Source organism: Sciurus carolinensis, chromosome 12 (assembly GCF_902686445.1).
Source record: "Sciurus carolinensis chromosome 12, mSciCar1.2, whole genome shotgun sequence".
Taxonomy (NCBI): Eukaryota; Metazoa; Chordata; class Mammalia; order Rodentia; family Sciuridae; genus Sciurus; species Sciurus carolinensis.
In genome coordinates, this window is record NC_062224.1 from 29,712,723 (window position 1) to 29,727,641 (window position 14,919).

Sequence of the window (14,919 nt, forward strand, 5' to 3'; positions counted from 1 at the left end):
AGGACTGTATTTATCCCAAATGGGGGAAGTTTTATGATTGTGAGAATGGTTGAACAGAAAGGTGGGAAGTTGAAGGCAGTCTGGTATGACTTTGACTTTGGTTTTACAATCGATAGATATAGATACGTGAAATGGAATTTTTAAAAGCAAATGCGTACGAGGGGGCAGGAAGAGCTTCGGGGAGTCACTGGCCTTGGCATGCCTACTCCTTTGTAAAATTCCCTGCAAAAGCAGAAGCGCTCTGAAACAGGCGGAGATGTAAAATCGCGTGGCTTGTGTTCCTAAAATGCGGATGCATAGCAGTCTTCACGTCCTGGCCTTGAGAGTTGAGGATAGGTCAGAGTTGCAGCTCAGGCTTCCCAGTGCAGAGCCGGACGGCTCCTCAAGGCCTCGGGCTAGGAGTCCCCCAGCTCCATTAACCCTCCCCCAAACTCCCGCCCCGCGGGGCTGGGGAAAACCCGCTTCCTCCAGCCGGGCGAGGTCGGGGGGGCGAGGCTAGACTATGGGCGGGGAAGGAGGGCGGGGTCATGCGGGGGCGGGGCCGGGCGGGCCGGGGCGGGGCCGGGCGGGGTGGGCGGGACGGGCGCGGCGCCTGGCTCCGGACTCGGAGCAGGACGGCGGGCGGCACTAGAGGGAGCTGCCGCCGTGCCCGCCCCACCGTGCCGCGCCCGCCGCTCCGAGCGCCGCCTCCTCAGTCCGCGCCGCCGCGATGGCGGAGGACAGCGAGTCTGCGGCCAGCCAGCAGAGCCTGGAGCTGGTCGACCAGGACACGTGCGGGATAGACGGGGACAATGAGGAAGAGACTGAGCACGCCAAAGGGTAGGAAGGGGCGCGCGGGCGCCACCGGGAACGACAGGGCGGAAACCACACGCGCCTTGGGTCTCCGTTCGGGCTTGTTTCTCCGGGGTGTGGGGCCCCGCGGTTGCTCAGCTCTGCAGTGATTTAGCCCCGGCTCGAGACCATTGTGAAGTACAGGTCGCAGGATCGCAGGAGAGGGGAGGCCCAGGGTGGGCGGGGAGGCGGGGACCCCGGACCGGGGACGGCGACGCGGTTGTCACCTGCCGCGCGTCCCCGCCGGCTGGCCTCGCCCATCCCCGCTGCTGGCTTTGGCCCCGTGGGGGCTGCGTGCTGCCCTTGCCAGAGAGTGACTCTCGGTGGGAACCGAGGAGAGGCGCGACGCCCTTCCCTTTGTGGCGGCGGCGTCCTCGACCGTCCGCAGCGCGTGGGATGGAAGTGGTCCTCCCTGTTCCTTGCCATCCTTCCTTGAGTCTTTTCACGCCCTCCCCCCCTTCTCCTCCCCCAGGCACCACCATCCCCAGTAAAGTACAAACGGGCAGAGCCCGTGTAGGGAGTGCAACCGAGATGTACCCCTGGCGGTTTCTGGGCTGCTGACAGCGAACTGCGCAAAGTTCTGCCTCTGCCGCCGGGCAGGGGGCGCCGAAGGGGTCCCGGCGCGGCCGGCTCCTGGGGACACTCAGTTTTGCCACCTTCCAGTGGGTCCTTAGAGGCCTGTTTAGAGCAGAGCTAACCCCCTTGAACCAAGCTCCCGCGGACCTGACCGCATCCTGCTTGCAAACCCAGTAATTGCTCTCCGAAGCCAAATGCACCAAGTGTTTTAACACTTGATCGGATTTCTTCATCCTTTGCGCTTGCCCTCCTTTCTACCCTGCAGACTTGATTTGCTCCCGTGTTGAAGAAAAGATTGCTCTGGTTAAGGCTGGTATTGAAGTTCTCTTTTTTAGAGGCGGGGTGTTTGTCATTTTAAATAAAAGACTCTTGTCCTTTTATAGGTGTTTGTATTATCCTTCTACCCTGTTGGATTCAAATTATGCGCCCGCACACAGCAGTTATTGCTGCCCCCTTCGAACTGAGATTTTCTGTGAACCGTGGTGACTGTATAAGTGGGTCAGGCTAAAAACACGATTAGGGAGGCTTGAGTCACAGATGGCTTATTTATTCAGTTCGTGGAGAGATTCATTAAATGATTGATGATTGAAAGTGTATTTGCATTCTAGTTAAAGTCTACTATAAGATTTATTTAAGAAAGGAACCTTTATTGACCTTTAGTGCGTTAGAAAATATTAAATGATAGATCAAGAAAAAGAAAAGCTGACTACATGTATCTTCCATTGGCAAGCTGTTTTTTTAAACAGCAAACACTTAAGTGGCAGCTGCAAGTACTGAATGTTATTCAAGTCTAGAAAAGATTTTTAAAGAGAGGAAAAGAAATTGTACAGAAATCTGAGCCTGTATTCTCTTTATCTAGTGGTAGAAATATGCCTGTGATAGATAGCTAAATAAAATATGTTTCTGAAACAATAGCTCTGTTGCCAGAAATGGTTCCAGATGCAAGCTGATGGATTACTCACATAAGTTCAGCACCTGTTATCTTTCTGGGGAGAACCTGGACTCCTCCCCCTGTAATTTCTGCATATTCTTTGGTATTCTGGGTTAGAAATTTGATTAGGGCCTCATTGCTTACACAGTCAAGAATGTTCATGGTACAGAGAATTACTCATCTATGTGCCCATTGATCTGGGACTGTTCCCTGACACCTTGCTGGTAGGCTGTGTGAAGTTCCCAGAATAACATCCAAAGGCATCTTGAGCCCTCTTCAGAGGTTTCCAGTTTTGTACATCAACATGTTAATTATGTGTTAGCATGTTTAATCAAAATTTAGAGATGCCCCATGGACTGAAATGTTTTAACCAAAAGCAGGTAATGTGATAGTAATTTCTAGTGAGAGAAAGATTAATATAATGGATTTATTGTAGTCTCTTAACATATAAGAAGATTCATAAAACTCCAAGTTGCTGCTCTTGTTGAACTGCTTTTTTGGATTTGAATTTAGCAGTGCGTGCCAGATTTGGGGGAGTGATTGTGTTTGATTTGGCTCCTGTACTGATGATACTGCTCCGTAGAAACCTAGGTTTTTTTTTTTTAAGTAGTTCAAGTTTGTAAATGTTAAAATTTGAAAGAGTCCTCTTTTCTATACTTAGCCTCTTCATTCTCTACCAATTTAAATAAGCAACAAACAATAAGCCTTTAGAGAATGAGTAGGTTAATGCTTCACCTTTAAAAGACAGATTATCACTTTGAGGCCAGTTGGTGGTGGTCAGTGCACAGAGCAGTAATTTACAAGTTTCCTTGTAGCCTGAAAGATTTAATTCACCCCCATCATTCAGGGTAATGTATTTGCTAGTTATTTTAACAAATTGGGTTGAAACGATAGCTTCAGGTAAAAGAAAAATACCCAGTGAGATTATTATTCTGTACTAAAATCTAAATATTACTACATATGCTTTTATTTTCATATAATTTTATGAACTAAAAGGAGTATTTAATTTTATAGATAATGCTGAAAGTATGTGAGTGAAATGAGATATTTTATGTTTAATTAAAAAGGAATAAGTATTATAAAATGCTTGAATCTTATTACCTTTGTGTCTTATTTTCATGGAAAATGTGCTTATTTTAACTTTTTGGTTCATTCAAGTATAGATGTGGTATATACTGTAAACATTTCATGAATTCCCAAAAAAATGCAGAAGGGGAGAGATTATCAGTTTCAGTAAGTGAGACTATATTTAGAGAAGTGTACTGTTATTATTTTTGAACAATATGCAGCAAATTAGAAACAAGCTAATAGAGGATTACCTAGAAAGATTCTATTACTTGCTTGAATGTATGATTTATAATTGATTAAAAATAAGCAGGTCTTAGTGAAGAACTTGAGGGAGCCCTGAAAAAGCAAATTAAAAGCTATAAGGCAGTCTTGTCGATACTGTTATTTCCTTATAAAAACTTTCTACATAGATAAAAATTAGTTTCAGTCCAGCTTCCTATATAAATTATTAGAAATAGGTTTAAGTGACTGAAGATTTCTGTTCTGTGGGTTCCAGTTGTCCAGAAGAGGTCACCTGTAGGATGCATTTCATAGGAACTTTCACACTTGGGTTTGAGGTTAGGTAGCTAATCAAGAATCCCTAATATTTAACCCTCTGCTCATCTTTTTTTTTTTTTTTTTTTTTTTTTTGTGGTGCTGGGGATTGAACCCAGGACCTTCTGCTTACGAGGCAAGCACTCTACCAACTGAGCTATCTCCCTAGCACCCCTCTGCTCATTGTTGATGTGTTATGCTTTCCATTATTTTCTTCTGAAGAATTTTTGGGAAACTGTTGAGGAAGGAACGGGTAAATTGTTGAAGCATTAGCTAAAATTCACCATCTTCTTAGCCCATCTATGTGCATCTTCCCCATTTGTGAACAACATCTGGTAGGGGTCACAGTCACCCCACATTAGGCACAGTCATTATCCAGTGTTGAAAACAGTCACACAGTTGGTCTCAAATAAAACTGATGTTTAGTTGATAACAAAACCAGGTCTCTCTCCTTGCTTTGCCAACACTAACTTTCAGAATGCATATGCCCTACACAAATTGATGTTTTTCATCCCATTTTCACTCAGAATTTCCTCTACAGTGTACTCTATGGGGAAATACCAACAATATTTATGTAGGGAATAAAAATAAACAAGTGTATGTGTTGGCAGATAAGTGACTAAGTCCCTGGGGTAGAAGTGATAACGTGATATAATTTTAGTATTTGAGAGTTAAGACTTTTTTTTTTTTTTTTTTTGGTACTGGGGATTGAACCCAGGACCGCTTAACCATTGAGCTGCATAACATACCCAGCCCTTTTTTGTGCTTTATTTAAAGAAAGGTCTCACTGAGTTACTTGGGTCCTTGCTTTTGCTAAGGCTGGCTTTGATCCAAGATCCTCCTGCCTCAGCCTCCCAAGCCTCTGGGATTATAGGCATGTACCACCAGGCCCAGTGAGAGTTAAGACATTTTTAAGGACTTTTTTTTTCCTTGGAAAAATTAAAGATCTGGTATTTGACAAAGATGAAAGCTTTGACAGATGAAATTCTTATAACAAAGAATATGACCTCTCTTCTACCATCCCCAATTTAGGGGGAAAAAAACCTGAAATTTTCTGGGTAGCATATCTGACTTAATTTATTGTTGAGATTGATTATGGAAACTTCCCCTTAGTTATATGGATTCAGTGGGAAAGTTAAGAAACTAACTATAACTCTCAATAGAGTTTTCTTGTCATGGGAAATTTATAACATAATTCAGTTACCCTTTCTGAAATTTGATCTATTATCAGTTGCAAAAATGGAAATGGAAAGATGTATTAAAAGCCCTTGCCCACGGGACCTCCTCGTTCAAGAAATACAGTTTTAAAAGATCAAATATCAGCTTAAACTTGTGTCTGAGACAGTGATATCACCTTTTGGCCCAGAATAGACTCCTCCCTGCTCCCATGGTGGCTAAAATACAGAAAATTTCTAAGTATAGGACATGTACCTGGCCAGCTTTGTTACTTAGCACATTGTACTGTAAATCTATACTAGTTAAAATCACTTTGTTTTAACAGAACTAAAGTTCTGTTCCAAGTTCAAGAAAGGAGATAAGTTGTTATTCCACTTGAAAATATGTCAATCACTTTTACTGATTATAAGAGTAAAAATATGCTTATTAAAAAATTCAAACAATATATAGTGAGTGAAAGCCCCTGGTTTTCCTAGATATTCCTAAAAATTCCAGTTTAACAGTTCAATTAACTCACATTTTAATATATGGGTATATGTAATTAACATGAATAAAAGCATGCTTCCAGGGGTTTACTCTTTACCTTGTTTTTTCACTATTAGTGTTATCTGCTAGCTTTCTGGAATAATAGAAATATCCAGTTTGGTAGTCATGAACCACCTAGAGCTATTGACCACTTAAAATGTGGCTAGTGTGACTGAGGAACTGGATTCAGTATTTTATTTATTTGAAATTAATTTAAATTTATGTATTTATTATTTATTTGTGATGCTTTCTGGGGATTGAACTCAGGGGCACTTGACCACTGAGCCACACCACCAGCTCTATTTTGTATTTTATTTAGAGACAGGGTATCACTGAATTGCTTAGCACCTCACTTTTACTGAGGCTGGCTTTGAACTGGTGATCCTCCTGCCTCAGCCTCCCGAGCTGCTGGGATTTAATCAGGCCTGAGCCACTGCAACTGCCCTGAAATTAATTTAAATTTAAATACCCCCGTGCGACTTGTGGCTATCATATTAGAAAGCTTCCATCACATCCTACATTTGAATTTTATGTTTTCATGGCACTAAAAATATTTCTTTATTTTCTTATTGTTTGCAGACAGTGTTAAATTTTCATTTCTCCTTTTTTTTTTTTTTTTTTAAATCCTGGGGTTTATCTGTAAATTTTGAATAAGCATGTTTTTAATCCATATTTCCCTGTTACTGTCAGAAATTAACCATACTCTAAAATACTATACCATCTTGTAAGACACAAATATGTAGGAGGTTTTGCTTTTATTTCCTAGGTCTTGTTGAAATATCCTAGTTTCTTGTGACTTCTTTAGTATTTGCTCTTGTGTCCTTAAAAATGTTTTTCTTAACTATTATTATATTTCACATCCATGTTGTCAGAAACTTCTTAGACTTTACTGACAGCTTTGCCATTTTTATTGCTTACAACTCTTCCTTATTAAACATGTTCTCTACTTTCTTCTTTAAGTACTAATTAAATTTTTTAAATTTTTTATTTTTTTTGCAGTATTGGGGATTGAAGTCAGGGTCTCACATGTACCAGGCAAACATTCTAGCACTGAACTACCCCAGATCTTCCTTTTTTCTTTTGAGACCCGGTCTCTCTATATTACCCATTCAGACCTCAAACTTGCCATCCTCCTGACTCAGCCTCCAAAGTCATTGGGATTCTAGGCATGCACCAATATATCCACCTTGATTTTTTTTCTTATGTTGTGGATATGGCTAGTTCTTTCATGTCTGAAGTTTCTTTTACCCTCATATGTATTTCTATAATAATTGTTTCCCCTCCCTCTCTCCCTTTCTTCCTTCTTTCCTCCCTTTCTTCCTTCTTTCCTTCCCTCCTTCCCTCCTGTCTTCCTCCAGCCCTCTCTTTTGCAATGCTGAGGATGGAACCTAGAGCCTTGAAATATTTAGGTGTTTGACTGCTGAACCACAATCCCATCCCAACAATTATTTTTCTTTAAATTCCCCACACATTGTTTTATTATTTTCTTGTGTTTAGTGGTATAGAGATTGTTTTCTCTGCCAGTCTGCTTCTCTTTCTTATTTAGGTAACCTATTCTTTTTCCTTATTTGTCTTGTTTTCAGTCTAGAAGCTTCTAGGATTTATCCCTGTCCTTATAACCAAGGGGTTTCATGTCCTTTACCTTCCAGGATTACAGTGTGTTTAGTAGTTATACAAAATGACTCAAACTAGTACATGTTTAGGGGGGCTTCTTGGGACTTAAGTTTTCTTGGTCTCAAGCATGTCTGACCTGCCTCCACCTACCTGCATCACTGGACTCCTGATGGTTTTGGTTCCTTTAACTCTCCTTCAGCATTTGTACCTGGTGGCATGCAGTTGTCTTGCTTTCACTTTACCCCTAGGACCTCCCTAAGGGGCTCTTGTTCACACCATTTACTGAAGGTGTTGAGGTAATGGGGCGGGGCGTGATTATAGCAGGGGGCCAAAAACAACTGCAAATTCAGTGCCAGACTTCATTGCTCACCAAGGGAATTTGTCTGTCCACGCTCCTCCTCAGGCCATCCTGTGTGACTTCCCCTTATGTCCTGTCCTTCTGAGGGTGTTCTCATCTTTCTTTATCTCTATTTCAAATTCAAGGTCAACCCAAATGTCCTCTCTTTCATGACGCCAATGATGACCCCTCTCAGAAGTTCTGGAGCCCTTAGTGATTGTGTCCTTTCCATGGCACCTCCCGCTAGCCTCACCCACCCTGTTTCTCCAGTCATCTGCGCAGGCAGACCCTTGTTCTACTGCCACAGAAGGCATGGCTCTTAGAGATAAGTGACTTGTTGGGGGCCACATGACTGGTAAGTAGGGGAACATAGCTCTTTGCATCTGTTGTTTAATGTGTGGGAACATCTACAGATTGGCCCAAGAAAAAGGAGATTTTATTTAAACATACAATAGGTGATTTCAAAATAAAGAATAGCTAGTCTTTATTAGAATTAGTGACCCAAGTTTTATTTATCTCTAGCCTCTGCTCCTTCCTCCCTCCCTCTCAGCCCTGTCTCCTCTCCTCACCCACTTTTGCACCTTGGCTTGTTGTGTAAGCACCATGCACTCCTGCCATGAAGTGCTGCCTCACCAAAGCAATAGAGCCAATTATGGACTAAAACCTCTATAAATGTTAGCCAAAATAAACCTTTTTTCTTTATGTTAGTTATCTCAAATATTTTGTTATAGTTGTGAAAAGTTGACTAATATAGTGGTCAACAGTAGTTTTCAGAGATGGAGATGGTGGGCCCCTGGCAGTGGACCAAATCCTGTGTCTTTTCAAATTCATATTTTGAAGCCTAAATATCCAGTGTGATGGTATCAGGACATAGAGCCTTGGGAGGTGATTAGGTCTTGAGGGTGGAGCCCTCTTGATGGGTTTAGAGATGAAGAGACCAGAGCTCTGTCTCCACCAGAAAGATTCCTTACGAGAACCCAGCAATACTGACACTCGAATCTTGAACTTCCAGCTTCCAGTACTATGAGAAGCAAATGTCTGTTGTTTAAGGTACTTTGTTGTTGGTGTTTTCTAATAGCAGCCTGAAGTGACTTAAGACACATCTGCAAATATGTCTACAGAGCATGTCCACCTGTTTACTCACAGTTCAAGGCCAGCCTCTACAACTGAGTGAGAATCTCTCAAATTAAAAAAAAAGGACTGGGGATGTAGCTCAGTTGTAAGTCACCTCAGGGTTCAATCCTCGGTACCTAAATAAATAGAAAAGTATCCTTGCTCCTTGGTAGGCATTGGGACATCCAAAAAAGGACTTAAAAAATGAAAATTTGGTATGCAAGGGAATTTAGAAGTAGGAATATAATTTAAAAAGCACATCAAATTTTTAACTTTGCTAATACACATTAATATTATTAACTATAACAAAGGTAATACAATCTTGAAATGAATCTCAGCCAGAAAGAATTTTTTTTTAACTTATCTAACTTTAGTAAGCTGAGAAAGGACCAGAAATGAGAAAAGCCAGATGCTGGTAGATATCAGCTATTCTATCAGGAAAAAAAAAAAAAATTGCGAGCATGGGTGAGAAAAAGCTATTAAAAATGGGTAACTTTTCACTAATTTGGACTATTATAAAGGATAGTCATTAGTCTGCCAACTTTCTCGAGCTTTTTTAAATTTTTTTTCTACTTCTTTTGTTCATTTCATTTTTAGGAAGAGTTTTTCCTAAGGTGGACAGAAGTAAGCCTTTTGCTTTTGTTGTTGAATAGCTAAAAACAGTTGTACTGAATCTCTCAGTTATATGTATTGATCTTAAAAGAATACATACTTTCTTTAACCTTTTATAACATTTCCTCTTCTAATCTTGGACTGTTTTCAAAGATAGGTCTCACTTCATAAACTGAACTTTGCACTAGACTAGTTTCTGGCCAATGAGTGCTGAATAAAATTGTATTATAGTTAAACGTTATCTCTTATGAGAAATGGGTTTTTATGTGAAGTAGGCATCAAAATGGATTGATAATAGTGGGATTAATGTAGGAGAAGGCTAATGAGATAGGCCATACTTTCTCATGTTTAGATAGGATAGGAGTTTAAATGAACCAGCAACTGGAAGCAACCCAATGTCTATGAAAAGGGATTGGTTCACAATACAGACTGGAAGCTACTAGCACAGGGGATTGTCAAGGTTCCACTTCAGCCAGGCTTGAATACAGGGCTTGCTATTCAGTCATTATGGAGGGCTCACAGCCCCCTGATGACAGCTGGAAGGTTGGTTTTGTGCTTTTGGGGAAAAGAGTGAAGAAATCAATAGTGGAATTCCACAGAGAGCCACTGACAAATCTCACATGATTTCAAGACTTTAGGTTCATGACTTCAGGTTCTTGAAGAACCTGAATTGCAGTTAAAATTCATTATTGAATGAGATGGTCTCATGATAATGTAACATGGTGCTCTTGATCCAGGATGGGGACAGATTTATGGTGAGTATAACTGATAATTTGAGTCAGCCTCAGCTGAGTTCCCCAGCTGTGGATATTCATTATCTTTTATCATCAGGACAATGTGATGCACCTTGGGGTGACCTTTACTGTTTTTAATAAATGGAACCAAAACCTCCTCATGCTTTTTTTCTCTTTTTTTCTTGTGTACTGGGGATTGAACCCAGGGGTGCTCTACCACTGAATGACATCTCCAGGCCTTTTTATTTTTTGAGACAGGATCAGAGTTGTCCAAGCTGGTCTCAAACTTTAAATCCTCCCATCTCAGCTGCCTCAGTGCCTAGGATTACAGGTGTGGGGCTGGGGAGATAGCTCAGTCGGTAGAGTGCTTGCCTTGCAAGCATGAGGCCCTGGGTTCGATCCCCAGCACCGCCAAAAAAAAAAAAAAAAAAAGATTACAGGTGTGCACCAGCCTGCCTGGCCCTCACGTTCTCTTTCTAGTGTAGTCCCTTTCCTTCTAGGGAAGTAATTTGATATCCTAACCAGAGCACCAGGACACGTGTACACGTATACGGTACTAAAGATCTATCGTGATTTGATAGAAAACAGGGAAGGTTAATGAAAAAATATTTGAAGATTTTGAGTAGGCAGCTCACAAAAGAAGATCTAAAAATTGCCAATAAACACCTAAAAGGATGGTTAACCTGTAAAAATGCATAAATAAGCAATGTAATTACGTGGATTCTGGGACCATCCTGGTTGTATTTGAGTCCTGGCCCTACCCTTATAGCTCTGTGACTTTTAGTGGTTTACTTAATCTCTGTATATTGCAGTTGCTTTTCTAAAAGATGGGAGTAATAATAAAGGGACTTATATCAAAGTTGCACAGTTAATAGTGCACAAGGTCAGAATCTATGGTACTTATTACAGTGCCTGCTACATAGTAAGTGCTCTAAATTGTTAGCTGCAGTGACAGTGATGGTGGTGGTGATGGTGATGGTGGCAGGGGTGATGATGGTGGCAGTGGTGGTGATGGAGATAACTATTATGGTAGTGGTGATGGCGATGGTGATGGAGATAAGGTAATGGTGGCAGTGGTGATTGATGTAATGGCTGTGGTAGTGGTGGTGGCAGTGCTGATTATGGTGGTGGTGATGATGGTGATGGTGATGTTGATGGTAATGCCAGATTGTTCTTCCCAGTGCGTTTGCTTCAGTTTACATTCGCCAGGAGTATATTAGTGTTCCCTTTCCTCCATTCTTCTCTTATTAGACTAACAGGTTTGTGAAATCAGTGGATAAAATGCCATCTCTTAAAAGTTTGTTGACTGTTAGGCATCCTTTATTATGAAGTGCTTATTCATATCCTCAGCCTATTCTTCTGCCAGTCTTTTGTCTTTTTCATACTGATTTTTTTTTGTTGATTTCTCATTCATCCAGCGAATATTTATCGAGGATCTTTAATGTCGGATGCTAGGAATACAATGGAAAATCGTGTTTTTATGGATCTTGTGTTGCAGTTAGAAGTAGACAAAAATAGTTTTAGTAATATGTTAAATGAAGAAAATTAAAGTAGGAGAATCATAATAGCTAACATATATGCAGAATGATTTGTATGTATTAACTCATTTTATCCTTACAGTTTTTCATAATATTTATTGAAAACTTTATCCTGGGGCTGGGGAGATAGCTTAGTCGGTAGAGTGCTTGCCTTGCAAGCACAAGGCCCTGGGTTCGATCCCCAGCAACTCCAAAAAAAAAAATAAAATAAAAAAGAAAACTTTATCCTTTTACTCCTGTGTAAACGGAAGCACCGAGAGTTAAATAATACACCCTAAAGTAACACGGCTGGGAGAAAAGGGAGCTAGATTCAAAACCTTCCTAGCTAATGCCTTTAGTCCTGGCAAGGATATTATTTTGCCACTAAAGTAAACTAGAAGATAAAGCATAAAGGGGAAAATAGCTCTTTATATATTTTAGCTATTATAACTTTGTCAGGTGTTTTATAAATATCTTGCCTCATTGAGTTGTTTTGAATTTTTTTTTATAATTGCTTTGCCATGAAATGTTTACTTTTTTTGGAGGGTGGGGTACTGGGGACTGAGCTCAGGGGCAATCGACTACTGAGCCACATCCTCAGCCCTATTTTGTATTTTTTATTTAGAGACAGGGTCTCACTGAGTTGCTTAGTGCCTCACTTTTACTGAGGTTGACTTTTAACTTGCAATCCTCCTGCCTCAGCCTCTTGAGCTGCTGGAATTAAAGGTGTGCACCACCGTGCCTGGCAAAATGTTTTATTTTGATGTAGTTAAAATTATCATCTTTCATCCTGTAGTTGGTACTTCTAGGTCCTCGTTTAAGATATTTTTTCCTCTCTGACATTATGAAGTAATCACTTTGTTCTTTCAATTCTTCTTACAACACATTACTTGAAATATTTACTTCATTACTATGTGCTGGACACTGTTCTAGGCATTGGACAGTTGTGAACTAAGTGCACAAAAATTAGTTTTCATTTTCTAAGTTTGGGTCTTTAACTTATTTGAAATCTGCTTTTGAATATTGTGGGAGAATAGCAATTATTTTCATTTTTCTCTTATGGGAATTCAGTTTCTCTGATGCTTCTGATTTAAAGATTCATGTTTGTACTACTGATTTTGATGCAATCTTTATTATTTATCTAGTTCCTATCTATTGAGTTGTTATTGGCACATCTGTTATATTTCAGTGATCTGTTTCTCTAGTTTTAGTCTCTGTTGTATATTAAAAGTGTTTTAGTTGCAAAGATATTGTGATTATTAAAACAGATCAGAAAATACATTAAAATAGAAGATTACTTATCTATAATCCCACCATTTTCTTTTCTCTTTGTCTGTACTGGGATTGAAATCAGGGTTTCACACATGGTAGGCAGATGCTGTACCACTAAGCTATATCTCCAGCCCTAATCTCACCTTTTTCTTTTTGTTGTTGTTTTCACTTTTGTTTATTTGGTATTGGGGTTTAAACCCAGGGGTGCTTTACCACTGAGCTACATCCCCAACCCTTTTTATTGTTTTATTTTGAGCAGGGCCTCACTAAGGTGTTTAGGACCTTGTTAAATTGCTGAGGCTGGCCTTGAACTTGCTATCCTCCTGCCTCAGCCTCCTGAGCTGTTGGGATTCCAGGTGTGAGCCACTGTACCTGGTAGTCTCACCACTTTCTATGCAGGTAATTGGAAATCAAGAGGGAGAATGTTTGTATTAAACCACTGATGTTTCCTCTTTTGCACAGTGTAAGAGCTGAGTGATCATTTATCCTGTAAAGTCTAATATTGCTTCTCATCTTTGGAATCTGTATTCTGTAGATTGAGCATATTTCATGTGACTCTTAAAATTAATGTATTAATTATGATTGGTTGAGCTGCTGTAGATCCTGTGTTAGTCAGCTTTTTGTCACTGTAACAAAATATCTGAGAAAAACAACAAAAGAAGGAAAGATTGATTTTGCCTGGTGGTTTCAGTCCAAGGTTGGTTGGCTTCATTGCTTTGGGCCTGAGGTTAGGCAGATCATCATGGTGGAAGAATGTAGTGGAACAATACCCTGCTTACCTCCTCTGCGTGACTGGGAAGAAGACACAGAGAAAGGTAGAGGAAGAGGCTGGGGATAAGATATAGTCCCCAAAGGCATGACCCCAAGGACTCACTCCTTTATTTAGTTCTACCTCCAAGAGTTTCTACTTCCTTCCAATAGTCCATTTAGTGACTCATTTAGTGGATTAATCCGTTGAAGAGGGTAGAGCCCTTAGGATCTAATCACTTTCCCAGCACCCCCACCTCTGAACACGTCTGCATTGGGAACTTTACATGACCCTTGGGGGCCATTCCAGATCTAAACTACAACAGACTCTAACATGTGATTGCTCAATGCAATGGAAATTTCCTTCTTATCCATGTAACAGTCTTGAGCGTGTGTTCAGATGATGATGCTCATTTGGTCATTTGGAGACTAGGTGTCTCCTATTGTGTGGCTCTGCCATCCTCTAGTATCTTATCCTGCATCTGCATCTAGTTAGTACGAGGAAAAGAAAGAGGGTGATGAAGTCTACCCAAGAGGGTTTTCATGCCAACAGGAAGCAGCAGACACCAGTCTGCGCACTTTTCAGTGATTAGAACTTGGTGACCACACCTGACTGCCAGAGAGCTGGAATTGTCCAGCTGTGAGCCCAGAGAGAAAGATTTTTTGGAATTCTTCTGGACCAAGTATGAAATGTTTTCATGGCTCTGTTACATTGGCTCTTCCATTAAGTCCTGTCTGTAGATTCCACGGATATTTCTTCAAAATTTTCTGGTGTGTCACATTAAATATTTGACATTTTCACAGCGGAGAAGGAGTGTATTGGTTTTCACTTGAGGTTTGACTATTTCCAGAGAGTCTTCTAGACACACTGAAGTGTTTGTACTTTCTGAGGTAGCAAAATTGAGAACCTTTCTTTGTGGATCTTTCATGTGAAATCTTGGGAAAGAAAAAAAGATGGACTTCTCTTCTTGAAGCTCGAGAGACTTTAAAAGGGTGACATGATTTTCCCGGCTGAATTTCTGTGACTTGGTAATTGACCTCAAGCACTGAAGTCTGAATCAGACGCTTCATAGGATTTCTAAGAGGAATCATCTCCTGAGCAAGAGATTTCCTTTATCTTCCTGCAGCCTGCTCAACATCTCTCCCACCAGGCATTTTGACATCTCTGTTATGCATGTAGCTCTTAAGAGACCTGGATTCTCGGGGGGCCAGACCCCAACTAGGCAGTGGTAGCTGGCTCTGCACCTGCTCATGCCTTACCACCATCCTGCCCTCTCCAGGGAGCAGTTTCACTTGCTAATTTTTATTTTTTACTTTTTAAAGTTTTTTTAA

At 40.8% G+C, this 14,919-nt stretch overlaps 1 protein-coding gene and 1 non-coding gene across 3 annotated transcripts in view; one reads left to right on the top strand and one right to left on the bottom strand.

Moving 5' to 3' along the window:
• The first annotated feature begins 604 nt into the window (after positions 1-604).
• Nmt2 (N-myristoyltransferase 2) overlaps positions 605-14,919 on the top strand; it is a 46,815-nt gene continuing 32,500 nt past the window's right edge. The window contains exon 1 of one of the 2 annotated variants that reach the window (XM_047520774.1): positions 605-819. In XM_047520774.1, the coding sequence (XP_047376730.1) occupies positions 710-819 (110 nt within the window). In that variant the 5' untranslated portion in view covers positions 605-709. The remainder of the gene's footprint in view (positions 820-14,919) is intronic. The other variant, XM_047520775.1, reaches the window with a different exon arrangement.
• Positions 4,038-4,113, bottom strand: Trnat-cgu (transfer RNA threonine (anticodon CGU)). The gene has a single exon. It is a non-coding gene; the product is annotated as a tRNA-Thr (tRNA).